This window comes from Limulus polyphemus, unplaced genomic scaffold (genome assembly GCF_000517525.1).
Source record: "Limulus polyphemus unplaced genomic scaffold, Limulus_polyphemus-2.1.2 Scaffold206, whole genome shotgun sequence".
Taxonomy (NCBI): Eukaryota; Metazoa; Arthropoda; class Merostomata; order Xiphosura; family Limulidae; genus Limulus; species Limulus polyphemus.
In genome coordinates, this window is record NW_013665816.1 from 589,498 (window position 1) to 606,008 (window position 16,511).

Below are 16,511 nucleotides of genomic sequence, written 5' to 3' on the forward strand. Positions count from 1 at the left end.
GTATATATATATATATATATATATATATATATAGAAGTGTTGCCTATGTGCCCGCTTTACACTATAATATATTTTTGATATATTTCAACCAAACTCGGCATGCACCTTTATGACCGCCCAAGGAGAGTCATAAAAAGGTTGAACTATCTGACTCCCATGTCATTTCCTCGAGAGACACTGTGTGTCATTTTCATGCCTATAGTTTTTCACCGATCTAAGCAAAACTTAGCATGTACCCTGAGGGAGTGATATATTTTAGAACTTACCCATGTGTCATCCCTGTGGGGCTCCTATGTGTTACCCTTGTTATATATAGATATCTATAAAACTTCTAAGGCACCTTTAGGGCACCCCGAGATGTTGGCATGGGGTAGAGGCATTCGGATCTGGCCCCAGGAGGTGTGACATGGAGTCAGATCCAAACGCCTCTACCCCATGCCAACTATTGCCCTATTTGTGCCCTGAACTATTCTATTGATCTCTACCAGTGAAGACGTATGTATGAGGGTTGGAATTCAGATCTGGCTCCCTTATGTCCTTTCGTTACATCAACTGATTATATACATTATATGTCAGGAAAGTTCAGGCTCAGTTTCATTAGGGTATTCTTTCACGTTTTTCACTTATTACGGTATATTTGGATGTCTCTAACCAATTTACTATCATTCAAAGTTTTATATATTATATTATCAAGTTTCAGTAGCGTGACTTTGTCAGTTCTTATATTTTCATACATGTTTTACAATTAATTGAAATGTATGTTTAATGTAAATAGATACTAAAGGTAAGCCTAACTTAGTTTTAATGTAAAGCTTCTATATTATATCGTTTCAGTAAAAAAAATAATGGGTTGGTTTTCAATTACAAAATTAAAACTCAGTAATCGTTTCAAATTGTTTTTAATGATAAAAAAGAAGACCTTGATGAGATAATTGTTAAATGTATAATGGATGCTGTAGTTGCATTAGCGAGGGTTAGAGTAACTTGAATTAATTATATGTAAATCACAAGGGATGATTAAGCTCAATTTCATGTATCTTTGCTACAGATATCCAAAATTACATAATTGAGATTTAGTTAGATGCTTCATTTTATATTCTCATTGAAAACTGTTTAAACTTCAAACTTCAATAACATGTTTGCATTATAAATTAATAAAAAAATCGAATTACTTCTTGTCAGATTTAATATGTTTACGGAGCAAAGTGATTTTGTTATTTTCGTCTTTTTTTAAACATACGTAAATAAAATGTGTGTGACTAGTGTTAGTGTCAGTGAATACAAAACTTTTTAGGTGTAATATTTAGGACGGGAGTAATATAATATTGCATAATTTAAAATAGCAATAGTAAGTAAATATCATTGTGAGGCACGAGTTAATTGAAATGTGCTAATTTTTAACTATGAAATTAAAAGGCAAGAAACCAATTTTATTGCACGAGTAGCAATCAAGTGGATGATAATACTTTAGAGTATGTTATGAATAACTGACAATGGTTATGATTCAATACAAGGACTAATTGCACCAGCCGATCCTAATTTTGAACTGATAGACTAGAAGGAAGGTAGCATCCACCGACAACTCTAGGCTAGTCTAATATAATACTGTGATTTAACGCACCCAAGATCCTAATGTACACAGCATAATTTTACGTTAACGGGACGCGAGCCATGGACCCTCAGATTCACAGTCCGACATGCTAATCACCAGAACACGCCCGAGAAGGGTCACTTTTGAATTACTAATACGTGTTCCGAGTTACTTATGGTCCACTAATCACTGCTCATACTTACAAATGCTAGGAATATAAGAAGTAAAAAAGTGGTTCCTCTCTCTATGTTTAGTCTATGAATGTTTTTCTATGAAAATCTTCAAACTATGCTAAATTGTGGAGTTTGTATGAAATACTTAAATTGAAGCTTTAATTGCAAAAATACGCCAAAGTATTATGCAAGAGCTGAAAGGATAAGATAAACATCCATTTAAAGGTACCTAGTTCTTTCATATCAAAAGTTGTCATTTACAAGTAAAGCCTTAGAATTATTTTTCAAAATATTTAGCAGGGGGAGGGGAGTAATTTAACATTGAAGTCTCCCTCTCTGCCCAAAGAAGAGGAATAACTCGCTCCTAGTGAAACCAGTTCTGACAGTGGAGACAATTATTGTGATAATGAAAATCCAATGAATGTTAGTAGATCAAAAAAATGAGACAGTTAAAATGATGGCATTGAGAAAAAATAACGTAAAAAATAAAAATAATTAGTTCCTAAAGATAAATATTCTCTTACCCAAGAGAGTCCATGGTTTCACATATATCTACAACCTATAGTTGATGATATGGAAACAGAAACAATACCTGAAACTAATAACCTATAATATTGGGGATATTATACCTTAAGAGGGACAAGCTAAGTAATATATAACACATTTCTATCATCAGCTTAATGACCTAAAATACATTATAATAGCCAAGCAAAAAATTAACAGTTGAATATGAATATGCTGACTTGGAAGCTACCAAAGATGTTGTTAAGAAGTATAATATTTAATGAATCGACTACTTTCGAAAATTCGATTAGTGCAAGATAGTGAGAGTTGATTATTTTGGGGTTGAAATGTCCCTAAGATGTAACTTGAAGTCCAGGAACCCAAGCGTGGGATGAAATAAGCCTCCAAAATGTTCTTAATGTATACCTTTAGGCCCAGAAACCCAGGCATGGGATGAAACCAGTCTCCACATTGTCCTTAAGGTGTAAATTTAGGCCCAGTAACCCAAGTGTGTGTGGGATGAAACAAAACATCGACGTGTGGTCAGTTTGTATTTTCTGTATTTTTATTATTATTATCTACCCAAACTATATTTTGCTTTTGAGCCCCCCTCCCCCCAGTGTCACAACGATAAGTCTATAGACTTACAACGCTAAAAATTGGGACTTCGATACCTATGATGGGCACAGATAGACCATTGTGTAGCTTTGTGCTTAACTAAAAACAAAGCTTTTGAGCTGACATAACAAAAAATGTGGATGACCATACCAAAGGACAATGCCTTGGTATAGTTGTACAGTTCTGAACTAAAATCTGTTCGACTATCATGGATAGGATCTGGTTTGAAATCGAACGAGTTGGGGGAGACTTCTCCATGAATATTCTGATTACATCATGGTCAACATTGCTGTGCCCAGTGGAAACGGCTGCATCTTTGTCCTTGGATTTTGAAATAGACGACCAATAAACACATTTGCAAAAACGATTAAACATTAAGGGTTCCATCAATATATCTCCGCCGGCAGAAGGACACAATCCTTGATGTCAATGGATGCAACATCACCTATCCTATCTGACGTCACAATGGTTGAACTATGTGACGTCACAAGGTCAGTTATGTCAAGGTAATTATGCTTGACAAGGTTTTCTTTTAACTACTAATAACAGGTTGGCCTAAAAGCAAAAACAAACACTAAAGAAATATAATTACGGAATTTTGTAATGTTTGACTGATTTTCCTACAGCTGAGACTACTGCTTGTGAAATTACCGACAGTTTTTAACTTCTCACTGATAAACAGAGCTGCTGAGAAAAGTAATGCTGCAAACTACTTACTATGAGAGCTGTATTATTACCCGAAGTTTTGAAAAGTTTATAAGTAGCAGTATTCGACAGTTAGATGTGTATAAACTACACTGAAAAATAAAAGCATTAATTACAGCTTCTGTGGTTGGGCTGTGATAAAAGCGCGCCAAGTTCTTGATTATGTGTAATTTAAGAAAACCGCAAACAGACACGTAAAAAATAAAAACTTTGATCACACCTTTATTAATTTTTAACCTATGCCGGCAAGTATATCAGTGTGATGTATATACTATATCTTTATATAATAAAGAATAGGTAATTAATTGTTTTAATAAATCCCCTCTAGATTTACATATAAAATAAGCATCAAGTCCAATCTTACAAAATTGTGATCGACGAGTATGTCGACACATAAAATGTTTCCTCAATAATTGTTTTTTTTTTCTATTTTATGTTTTAATGGAGTTTTTAATACTGAGTTCTAACACATACTCATCATCATGTTCGTTAACAAAGCCAGTTAGTAATCTAGTTAGTACTTTAATTTCACGTACATCTACTATAAGTTTTTCTTCAGCCTTGTGTTTAGAATTGACATAAAAAACACCAGTATACAGGCTTATAGTTAATTCTTAAACTAAATGTTTCGAAAAAAAATCATTCAAGCAGCTCTTCCAAAATTTTGAACTAAATAATTCAAATAAATTAATTCTAGCACCTTTTCCGAAATTTAGTAAATTGCTCATTACTTTTTAATTTCAAATAAGATAAAATTCGACTTTTCTAAGTGAACAAAAATATATAATTACTTATAGGAACTGCCCAGTGATAACATAACTTCAAAAGTCTCAAACCCCCATGTCGTCCAACGCCCGTTAATCTAAACAGAAAAGCCAGTTTGAGTGACAATGTTTTTAGTCTGTCGTTCTGGCTCAGGCGGAGGAGCAGCTATATCTCCTCAACTGTATCCAATCCTAAAATTGACAAGGTGAGACCCCCAGTGGCACAGCGGAATGTCTGCGAACTTACAACGCTAGAAACCGGGTTTCGATAGCCGTGGTAGGCAGATCACAGATAGCCCATTGTGTATCTTTGTGCTTAACTACAAACAAACAGACAAGGTGAGCTCCAAACACGTTTATACGGAGCAAAGGATGTAGTTCTCAGTTGCACCCAACCCTAAAACTTAACGTAGTGTGCTCTAACCACTCTGAAACAAAGTATGGGGCTCCAACTCCTCCCCAGTTATATCTAACATAAAATTGGCAAAGTGAGCTCCAAACACGCTCATACGGAGCAAAGGATGTAGTTCTCAGTTGTACCCAACCCTAAAACTTAACATAGTGTGCTCTAACCACTCTGAAACCAAGTAAGGGGCTCCAACTCCTCCACCGTTGTATCTAACATAAAATTGATAAGGTAAACTCTAACTATGCTCCCACAAAGCAGAGGTTGTAGCCTCTTTCCAAAGTTGTCTCCAACTCTAAAATTGTACAAGGTGAGCTCTAACCACACACTCACCATTATGTTTATTAACAAAGACGGTATTTTTACCTACCAGAACATCTACTTACTGCGCATGCTTAAAGAGAAAAGGAAAAAAGCCCATCATTTTCAATTTCCTTATTTCCAATTCTTTCTCTACAGGCGGTAGCTTTGGGTTACTCAAGCACGGAGGAGAACAGACAAGGCAACCTACTATATCACAGTTAAATGAACCTAGTTAAATCACTAAACTTATTCTAGGTTCTTTATGACTTTCACTAAAAGACTTTTGTTTCACTGCAGCTGTTTGAAGTCTTGGAAATAACAGTTGCCTCCTCTGTCTTTAAGTCAAGATAACTTGATTTATTCGGTTCTACAGTTGTGTGTTTTATGCTCTTGACTAATTATTTTTATTTTTACCACGTTCTCAGTTTTCTCTTTATTTTAAACCAAATTCTGATCGTGGGAAGCAAACACGTGATAAGCATCGTTACAATCTGTTATTTTCTTCGTTTTCTTTGGGTTACAGGACTAAGCTATCTGTAAACTGTTTTATTTTTCTTCAGCTATTCTACATTCCTTCTACAAGATTAAAGTGATGAAGTGATGTCGTAAAGTGTCCAGTAATAAAGTTTCAATCTCGAAATTTTATTACCGTGCATCTCTCGACTCATTCTATTGCACGTGACCCAAGTAATCAGGCTTGAAATAAAACAATTTGCTCATACATCAGCTTTCGTTTAACTCCACCCTTTTTAATTAACACACTTAGTTTTAATCACAACCAAATCCGTGTCCAATGTGTAAAAAATATCTCTATCTAATTACACTTCCCGTTTTGATAAACAAAAGTTAACAGTTTTCGTGTCAAGAACGACTTTCAAAAATTGTATTTTACTAAAGGCACAAACGATTTTTATTCTTCGAAATTTTCAGATTCATGAAAACATATTTTTGAGTTAAAAAATGGTTTTCGGTTAAAAGATTTCAACAACAACTTCAGCTTCAGAAACTAGATTATAATTCTAACGATAAAACTTCTCTTCTAGTCAAGATTCAAAGAAATATATTTCTGTTTCGGAAATCAGATGTGGAGTTTAAAGATATTTCTTTTAGTATCATTGTGAATTTGTGTTTTGAAATATAATGTAGAATTCTTGTTCCTTGCTGTGTTAAAAAATATTACTATAAGCAGATATTGAAATATTTCCTTCTGTAATAACAGTAGATTTTGGAATATAATTACCTTCTACAAACATTTTTGTGTTATAGTGCACGTAAGATTGTGCAGTCTGTTTGCACTTAATTTACAAACACGAACAATGGGTGCACTTAATCTGATTGCTGTTTGTACAAACACAAACACTGGGTGCTTTCTTTGACAAAATTAGTTTTCCACCTTTATTAACTGTCGCTGGGTGTTTCAAATTAAACATGGCCAAGTGACTGAACGCGGGAAAATGTGAAGAAAGAAAATACCCCCACGGAGAAAAGAAAAGCAGCTTACAACGGAAACCGTACTTATTATAGTATGCGTATACATTCCTTTTTATAAACCACATAGTTTTACATCAATGACAGGAAACTCATTAAGTCATTACTTACTAAAGGTATGTAAATACACATCACCAAGGCACTAACTGGCTCACCCCCACTGTCGAACGCTGCTTAGAGGGATGCTCCCCAGATTGTTGAACCCTACAAAATAAAACCTTCTGATGCTTTTTTATTGCTCGAAACTCTACTATATTATTTATTATTGCCCCCTTTACTCCCACCGCCCCTCTTACTGCATTAACCGATCAACGGGCGAAATTCGAAATATTCTGCTTTCAGGGTATTTATTGAGTTCCCGCAAGAAGAATTACCCCTAACAACAGAGTCGTACTTTCAACAAGTACACTGCAGTCATTGTTTCCGGCAGAATTCGCATTCAACGTTAGCTAATCATTATTGTCTGAATTGAACTTTCGTGCGGAAATAACACATGAATAGGTAGAATATGCTTTCAAATCACATTTTGACCTTTTCACTATTGGACGAGTCCACTGGGGATTTAACATGAAATCGTCTAAATTAGGCACAGCGGAGGAAACACTTAGAGCAATGAAATGATTATTATTAACGTTAACTTGTGATAACAGCAAGCTACCTACACACATTAGGATTTAAAATAATCCAAGTAAAGATTAGAATACGATTTAATCAGATGTTTTAGATCACCCATACTTGTATCATTTGTTTTTAAGTTGTAACACACAGAGGTACAATTTTAGACCTTAAGAATTGAATATTGTCGCTGTCAGAATAATTCTGCTTTTATAACAATAATTAATTGCCAATATCATATACACAGTTATAACAACAGTGCATAACAATAATTACTTGTTGTCATCATAGTTACGTACTGTTGTTATAACAATAACTACTTGTTGTCATCATAGTTACGTACTGTTGTTATAACAATAATTACTTGTTGTCATCATAGTTACGTACTGTTGTTATAACAATGACCGCTTGTCATTATCGAGTTTATCCAAGTCGTTCTATCAAAAGTAATATTGTTATCACTCCTACAAAACAGTGAAAGAAGCACAGTATTAAAGGTCTATGTTTGCAGAGAAAAAAGTAAAAACAAAGAGCAGACAGGTTGTAGATGGTAAATGATCAACGGATTTCTACAATAACAAATATCTTGACTGCAATTCATCTAACTATTGATATATTTGTAGTTTAATATATTTACAGGCCCGAATGAAATTACATAAAACTCGTATTAAAAATACGACAACATAGCTTTACGTTCTTTCTCAATAGTCACATAAGACCTATTGGACTTTTTAAACTGTAATGTAAGATCTAAAGAACAGTTTAACTGCCACGTAAAAACTAGAGGACATTTTAACTGCTACATAAAATCTAGTGGGCTTATTTTTAAACTGTCAGGTAAGCTCTAGTTCAATACAGTGTGGCGCAAAACAATTTATTTGTGCTTACTAACACAGCCACACAATGTGCTATTTGCACCGTATCCCCCGCAGGTATCAAACCCAGATTTTTAGTGTTGTAAAGTCCACAAGCAGAGCTACCGGCGAGTTGGGGGGGGGGAGCAAATATGACCGAGGTTATGGACAGTACTCTATAAAACAATACAAGGTCTATTTGTAGATTCTGGTGTTTGAAGTGTTGTTTTCTGCGTATACATAATACATTTATAGGTAGAATTGGCTAACTTTATATGAATAAGCTGCATTCTTATTTTAAAATTTTAATTGGAAACACCTTTCTTTTAGTACAGTAAGAGGATTAGCTGTACAGGTGTTTCTGAAAATAAATACCAGTTGTTACGCTCGAAATAAAACTGTATAATTGATTGGAACAGCCAAGAAAGCTAACTATTACTGATGGTCATAAAACCAAGACATGTAGAGAACCAGCCGTACGTACACTTTTATGTTCAGGAAAGTTTTTAAAAAATTCCTTCTTTGTGAACAATTAATTTTTTTTTTTGTTTGTGTTAATCGCAAAGCTACATAATGGACTATCTAAAATGTGTCTACCGCGAGTATCGAACCACGAATTTTAGCATCATACGCCCTCGGCGGTTGAAAAATTTGAGGAAAATAACATAGAAATAGGTAAATGGTACTTTGCACATATTTTCGCTTTTTTATTATAAGCAATAAATCAACCTCGGGGTAGTGGTAGTTGTAACTACTCTTTGGACCCCACTGTGTAAATTTTAACATCTAAAAAAAAAAAAGTGTGCGCGTAATACAAAATCATCTTATTGTTTTGAATTATATTACACAAGAAGGTACCTAAAGAGATAGGGTCCAAACAACAGTGAGAAATTCACCATATACAAAATGTAACTTATTTTCGAGAGCTTCATGTGTGAAAAACAACAACAACGACATCAAACCTAAAACAATTAGGAGCTAATATGGGCGATCAAGCCCACAACATCCAGCCAGTTGTGACAATACAAGTGCTCCTAAAGAAACATAAAGATAAAGGAAAATGAACTACAAATGGAGTAACATCTTCTGAAATTGGTATTCTAAGTTATATAATAACGATCACCTGTATGAACAGCATAACAAAACCAATATTAGAAGAATATAGTCCTCCCCCCCCCGTGGGTCAGCAGTAATTTACGGACGTATAACGCAAAAATCTGGGGTTCGAGTCCCCGTAGTGAATACGGCAGATAGCCCAGTGTGGCTTTGCTCTAATACAAATACCCAAATCCAAAATATATACATATAATGCGAATAGAGACTAACTCTAACAGACAAGGCATCTGTTCCGCTCTGAGAGTTCAACTTCTACATATCTCTTTCGCTATGGTACATTTTATCTTTCCCACATTGTAGTTTGTATCCTGTTTGTGTCTCTCCTTTTATGCGTAACTGCTTTTTTCTTGGCCCAGTTGAACGCACATTTTTATACAAATAAATAAGCTGCATGTTTACGAAATCGTATTTTATACCATTAACTGTAAGCTATTTCGATTTTATAAGATAGAAGTGACCAGATAATAAAAGAGCATAGTATTTTGCGTATATATATATATATATATATATTTATTTATTTATTTATTTATTTATTTTAAAAATCACATTTTATAGTTATAGTTAATGTCAAATGTTTTGCAAGTTTCTGCGTATGAAACCAGGATACTGGAATCAAGAGGGTCTTGCATTTATGGGTGTTTTGTACCTAAACATCATATGTGCGATTAAATTCATCTGTATGGTCCGTCAGTTTAAACATACTTTATTACATTCGTAATAAAAACACCCCAAGTTGCTGTGTGAAAGGAAGAGAGATGAGTTTCAATTACTAAACAAACAAAAATTTCAATCACGCTGATTCTAGTTAATATGGGCCATGGGGAGAATAAAAAGGGGCCATTGAAAGAACTAAAAACTTCAATTCATCAGTTCAGTTGTTTTTCTTTCTATTATATGCTGCTCGAGATCTTTCTTAAAGTTAAACTTATCGGCGTCTACCACTTTTGCGGCTCTACAAAAACCGGTCGGTGTTCAGTAACCTTTTAACACGGCAGCGAGGCACATCTTCTCGCGGCGGTCGGCACAGGCAGTGAGCCGGCGGGGTTTGTTTAGGTTGATGGATGGTTTTCCGTCTACTTGACACAACAGCGGGGTGTCCATTGTCGGAACAAAACTAACATTCAAACAGGATTGTGCTTGAGGAAATTGGGGATTTCTCGTATGTATGGGTAACAAGCTTAAACATAAGGTCCGTTTTATAAAAGAAAAGAATAGCATATCACTTTGCATATATATTAGGTAATAAGAATATGCTGATGATGTCATATCACGTCATCATTCAAAATCTCTGTAAATATAACGTACAGAACTAAACAATGCAGTCGATAAAGCTTAACACAGAATGTATTGTTCAAAATACACAAAATCTAGCCAGAAAAAAATCATATTAAACTAGTAAAAAGCACATTTATTGTTTTTTTATCAGAAGTTCAACACTATGACTAGTACTCACTCATTAAAGGAAAGTCTGGCAGTCTTTTTCCCTCAGTCACGAAAAGTATTCCAAAACATTGTTACATACCAAAACCGCTAGAAAGCAGATCTAGTATATTTCAAAACTTACGATTAAAGCCAGCTAACTATATAGATCAGAACACCTAAAATGAAAATAGAGAAAAAAAGTCGACATGACTGTCACTCTTATATCGCGCCCACAGCTTAAAACGTTAGGAACATTTTGAGATATCGTGTACGGATTCGAAACCGCCTCATCAGCTTCAGAATTCAGAGTTCTACGATAAATTTACGTATTACAACGTTAAAATGCGAGGTTTGTGTCCTACTGGATACCTTTGCGCTAAAACAAAGAAAAGAAACCACGGGGCAAACCTGCTTCCTTTTGAATAGTGGAACTTCGATTATAAATAAAGATGTGTGATTTAATAAAGTATTTCTGAGTTTCTGAAGTGTATAATAATAATGGTATTATTTATAAAGATCCTTATAAACCTTTACGTGATCAATTTATCGAATTAGAGCAACATTTAGGGTTTTGTTAATCGAAAACATAATCACACCAGTGTTACACGCTCAAGAAACCCAGGGTCGAAAACAGGGTAAATCATATTGAAAACTGTTGCTGAGGCAATAAATGATAAACAAGTGTAGGTTTTTAGTACATACACCTACCTCCAGGCTAGTCAGTGGTGACCCGAGTGATATATACTTGCTTTGAACGTTTAATAAACACTTCACAAAATTATCTGAAGAACACATCTTGTACGCAATAAGGATTTTTTCCTAAATATATGAAGTATTGTTAAACAGATTTTGTCTGAGCATTTTACCCGCTAAAAAATTAATTAATCAATTAATTGAAATTATGTTAGTTTCACGTTGCTATGTTTGGATTTTACAAACTCATTACGTACACTACGTTGCTAAATAAAATACTCTAACAAGAAAAACAGTAAGGGTTCTAGAAACATTCACATGAACTGAGTATCTGCTGGCTGAACGCAAGCATTTTGTTTGAATTCTCTTGTTCTTAAATAACATTTGATTTTATGGGCTAGATATTCAATAATTATTATATAAAGCCAGATATATAATGCAAGAAAGAATTGTTTTAATTGAACCAGCAGGCTCTGTTTGAATTCAGTAAATAGTTAAATGTTCAGTTTAACCTTAAATGATGAATTCGAACAAATTTTCAATGACGTAGAAAAGATGCGGAGAAACGCAGAATAATTAGAATCAATCGTAAAACTGGAATATGTAAACATTTATAAAGATGGACGTAGATTTAAAGATCCTTTCCCAGTTTCGTGTATTTTTCGTTTCTGATGTTTTGAGCTATTGTATTTTTTTTTATTATGGTTTTTAATTTATAGCACATGTACCGGACGTGGTCTAGTATTTAACGTGATCGGACTGTCATTCCGAGGGTTCGGATTTGCATTCCTTTGTCGAAAAAATACACTCCTCTCATTGGATCCGTTATTAGGCTACAAGAGTTACTATGAAAACTCACTATTCGGTCAGTTTTGGTGCTAGCCGTCCCTAATTTAGCAGTGAAAGACTAGAGGGAAGGCAGCTAGTCATCAACACCCACCGTCAACTCTTGGTCTACTCTTTTACCATCGAAAAGTGGGATTGACCGTCACATTATAACGCCCCAAAGTCTGAAAAGTCGAGCATGTTTGATGGAACGGGGATTCGAACCCACAGATTGTGAATCGAGCGCCCTAACCAACTGGCCAATCAGTCAGATATGAATAGTCCAAGAGTTAGCAGTTGGTGTTGTTGTCTAGCTGATTTTACTTTAGCCTGTCAGTTCAATTTGAGATGATCGTACGCAGATATTCCTTGTGTAGCTTTGCGAGAAGAGCATAAAAACAGACACTCAGGCGAATTTATAACACCTTCATACAACTGAACCTTTACAACTTTATACAGTTCAAATTTAATTTTCATTTTACACGATCTTCGTTTACTTAAACTTTCCATCACACTAATACCTCTACTTCAGAAAGATGTTAAAAAGTATAAACTATATAAATAAAAAAAAACAGATCAGTGTGATTTTTGTGAGCGGGACAAACAGTTTATGCTTAGAGATTTCGAGCAATAAATTGTGTTAAATTGTTTTTCTCTGTCTAAAAACAAACTTTCCCTGTGATAATATATTAACAGACAGAAATGGGTGTTTTTCTAAAGAGTGCTTTTTCAAATTTACTAAGTGCTTATTTTGTTAACTAAGAAAGAGTTTTTGTATTTTACCCCCAGTCTTTCAACACGTGCATGCTGAAATCCACTTAAGACTGAACTTGTGTTTACCCAAGTTAGCATCGATTTACGTCAGGCGTCATGGAACTTTCAAAAGGCGTAGGTGGCATGGTGATATGGATATTCAACAAAGAAAACTACTTGTTTTTTAAAGATTTACAAACTATTAAGTTGGATTGTACGATTTCTTGCTTCATATCTGTTATGACTTTTTTCTAACGGATATGTTGTTTCAAGGCTTAAGAACCAAATTTCCCAACCCAAGAACATTTTCATCTGGCCTCTTAACAAATCAATAATTCCATCCTTTCTTTATCTTCCTTGTTTCACAACTAACTTTTTTTTTTTTACTTTACTAATCCACAATTTCTGCCAAATTTTAGACTTGTATTTTACTATCCTCTAGAATCTCCTTATGGTGTATAATCAAAATATAATAAAAATACTGAAACATAACAGCGATATGAATACAAAAACAGCAGACTAAGAACGAATACTGATAGAATATCCCGGTGTACAATACTAAAAGAATAGCAACCATATCACAACAGGTTGGGAGACAATAACTAACAGACTGTTCTAGCGTAAAATACTAAAACATAGCAATAATAAACATATAATAAGTTGGGAGAAAATAACTAAAAGATTGCTATAGTGTAAAGTATTAAAACATAGGATTAACAACCATATCACAACATTAAAACATAGGAATAACAACCATATCACAACAGGTTAGGAGACAGTAACTTACAGAATACTCTGACACGTAATATTAAAGTATAATATCAATTACAACAGGAAAGGTTGGAAGACAGTGATAAGTAGTAGTAATTAGAGGGGTATTCACTACAATATGATGATTTTTTTTAACGTTTTGTGCGACTCGTACTTGTACGTTGTTAGGATCCCTGTAACTCAGAAAGCCATGGGCAACAAACAATTTTAGGCATAACCATTTTATAAAAATGTATTTAAAAATAGATAGGCCCTTATCGGTAATGTTAGGGTTAACACTAACAAGGGAATCTACGTGAATAACAAGTTAATGAAAAACATAGCAATTTACAGCTCGGTCGATGTCACTGATTTCAATCACTGTTTGTGACTTTACAGTAAGTTCTTGGGACGACAACATATCACATACACACAGTTGCTAAACAGTTGTTTTCAAGAGAATAATATGAAGGGGAAGCATCACGTAAATACACTATATTTTGTATCGTTCGTTTGCAAATAAATATGTTAGTATGGGTATTTATTTTGCAAATAGATAAGATAACAATCAATAGTCGGTTCAACAAGGTTATAAAATCACAATCGGTTCAACAAAGTAATAAAACCACAGTCGGTTCAACAAAGTAATAAGTCAATAGTCGGTTCGACAAAGTAATAAGTCAATAGTCGGTTCGACAAAGTAATAAGTCAATAGTCGGTTCAACAAAGTAATAAGTCAACAGTCGGTTCAACAAAGTAATAAGTCAACAGTCGGTTCGACAAAATAATAATCAATAGTCGGTTCAACAAATTAATAACCAACAGTCAATTCAATAAAATAATAATAATAATAGTCAGTGCACTAAAGAAAAATCAAGGGTCAGTTCCATGTAACAAATATTAAACGGCCAGTTCCACAACAGATAATAGCGCTCTAATAGTAAACGCTGGGGCCTCATCTGACCTTTTGTTTGAAAAATGGTGCTCATTGGGTATTTCATTGGGTGTGTCTATGTGAAAGATGACAAAATATAGACGTAGGGAGGGTTGAAAAAATCCATCATCTATTAAAAACAAAATTGAATATAATGTTTACATTTAAGTTTGCATTTCTAAGGTTTTTTGGTTTTCCCCCTACATTTTTGACCGAATAAGAACAACCAGCAAGCAGTTCAATAAGAACAGCCAATAATCCAACACAAATGCCTTTTTTTTCATCATATTCATTCAATGATACGAATTACTGTCCTAAACCTCCTTCCTCAAAATGTTTTATTTTTAAATTTTCAACTTGTATAAAAAGAAATGCAAGCAATATGTTCAGAAATTTAAAAAAATATACTATTTTGATTCATTTTGAAGTGTGAAATGCGTGTTTTATTATCATCCTTAATACAATTATTCCAACACCTTTCTTACCGTACTGTGATCAAAGTAAACAAGACAGTTGGGAATACAAAGAGTTACACTGGATCGGTTTGTACCTACCATACACTGTCAAAACTGCAGTTTCGCTGAAACGCTGACTTGCCACATTTTCAGCCCTACACGTGTAGTTCCCCATGTCGGCTAACCGCGCTTGACTGATCAATAAGTTGCCCTCGTTCGAAATTATAAAGTTTGTTTCCTTGCTGGTGTCAATGATCTCGCCGTTTCGTACCCAGGCAATTTTTGGAGGAGGAACACCCTCTGGTGGCAAACACTGGAGCGAAATCTGGCCTTCTATTTGAATGCTGGTACTCAATGGTTGGTTGAAGAAGTGCTTCTTTAGGTCTAGGTGAAAAATGACCAGATTGCGATGTAGGGAGGATTTTTAAAATTCAACAGTGTGACTTAATATACTCGAAAGAATTGGTAATCCATTATTAGAAAAAAAAAATATATATATATATATATAATGAATATAATGATTACATCAAGTTTCCATTCTTAAAAGGAAAACTTAAGGAAGATTAAAAATGTCTCTGGTTTTCTCACATGAAACATCATGTAAACAACATTGGTTAGTGGAACATAAAAAAAGAGCAGCCTGAAAAGATTGGGGGGGGGTACGCAAGACACCAACACCAGAAAGACTGCAGTCAATTCAGTTCGAGGGGGACTAGGCAGGGCACTGACACAAGCTAGCCTGTAGGCAGACACAGATGGGCTAGGCAAGACACTGACACCAGCTAGGAAAAGCCTTTTAAAGATGCTGTAAAATGAATGGAGCAGGGAGACAAAGCAAAATCTGAATAAACACGCGAGGGAAATAATTTTAGATGCATCTATACCAGCAAGAAGCTGCTTTATGTTTGTTTCAGAAATAATAATACATATTTCTGTGTAATACATGAAATACTCTGTAATTAAACTAGACATAAAACAAACTATTGGCTACGTACGCTTGCAAAGATAGCCCTCTACCTAAACCAAAATCGGTCAGCTGGAAATCCTGTTGTAAAAAAAAAAAATTAAGTTAATTTCAGATTTTTCCTCGAAAGAATGAAATTCGTTTCTATAAAGGTTATTGGCTTTCCTGATCTTGGATTTAGTGCACATTCGTACTTGAATGGTGCTATTCGCATACTGTAAGTCGTATATAATTTGTTGAAAACTAAATAGTTTCCCCTTTAAACATCATTAAGATAACTTCAATTAGGAGTTTTATTAACGAAGCCCTGATTATCTTATTCAAATACTCAGAATACATACCCGAAACGGAAATAATACATCAAGGAAAAAAACTGATGTTTGATCGTTTTTATATCTGCTTAAAAACATTTTTTGTTACAGGTGAACAAAAAAAATAGTTATCAATAGAAAAGCTATTTTTGTTGTTACTGTTCTTTCTTTTTGGTGTGTTGACAAATATGATCTCTCTCTCTCGCTCTGTGTGTGTGTGTGTGTGTGTGTGTGTGTGTGTGTGTGTGTGTGTGTGTGTGTGTGTGT

At 34.4% G+C, this 16,511-nt stretch overlaps 1 protein-coding gene across 4 annotated transcripts in view; it reads right to left on the minus strand.

Annotated features, from left to right (window-relative positions):
* The window catches only part of LOC106478381 (netrin receptor UNC5C-like), a 214,411-nt gene that overhangs the window by 63,423 nt on the left and 134,477 nt on the right, over positions 1-16,511 (minus strand). For 3 of the 4 annotated variants that reach the window (XM_022381974.1, XM_022381973.1, XM_022381975.1), the window contains exon 3: positions 15,069-15,353. The exons of the other annotated variant lie outside the window; for it this stretch is intronic. In XM_022381974.1, the coding sequence (XP_022237682.1) occupies positions 15,069-15,353 (285 nt within the window). The remainder of the gene's footprint in view (positions 1-15,068; positions 15,354-16,511) is intronic. 4 annotated transcript variants of the gene reach the window in all.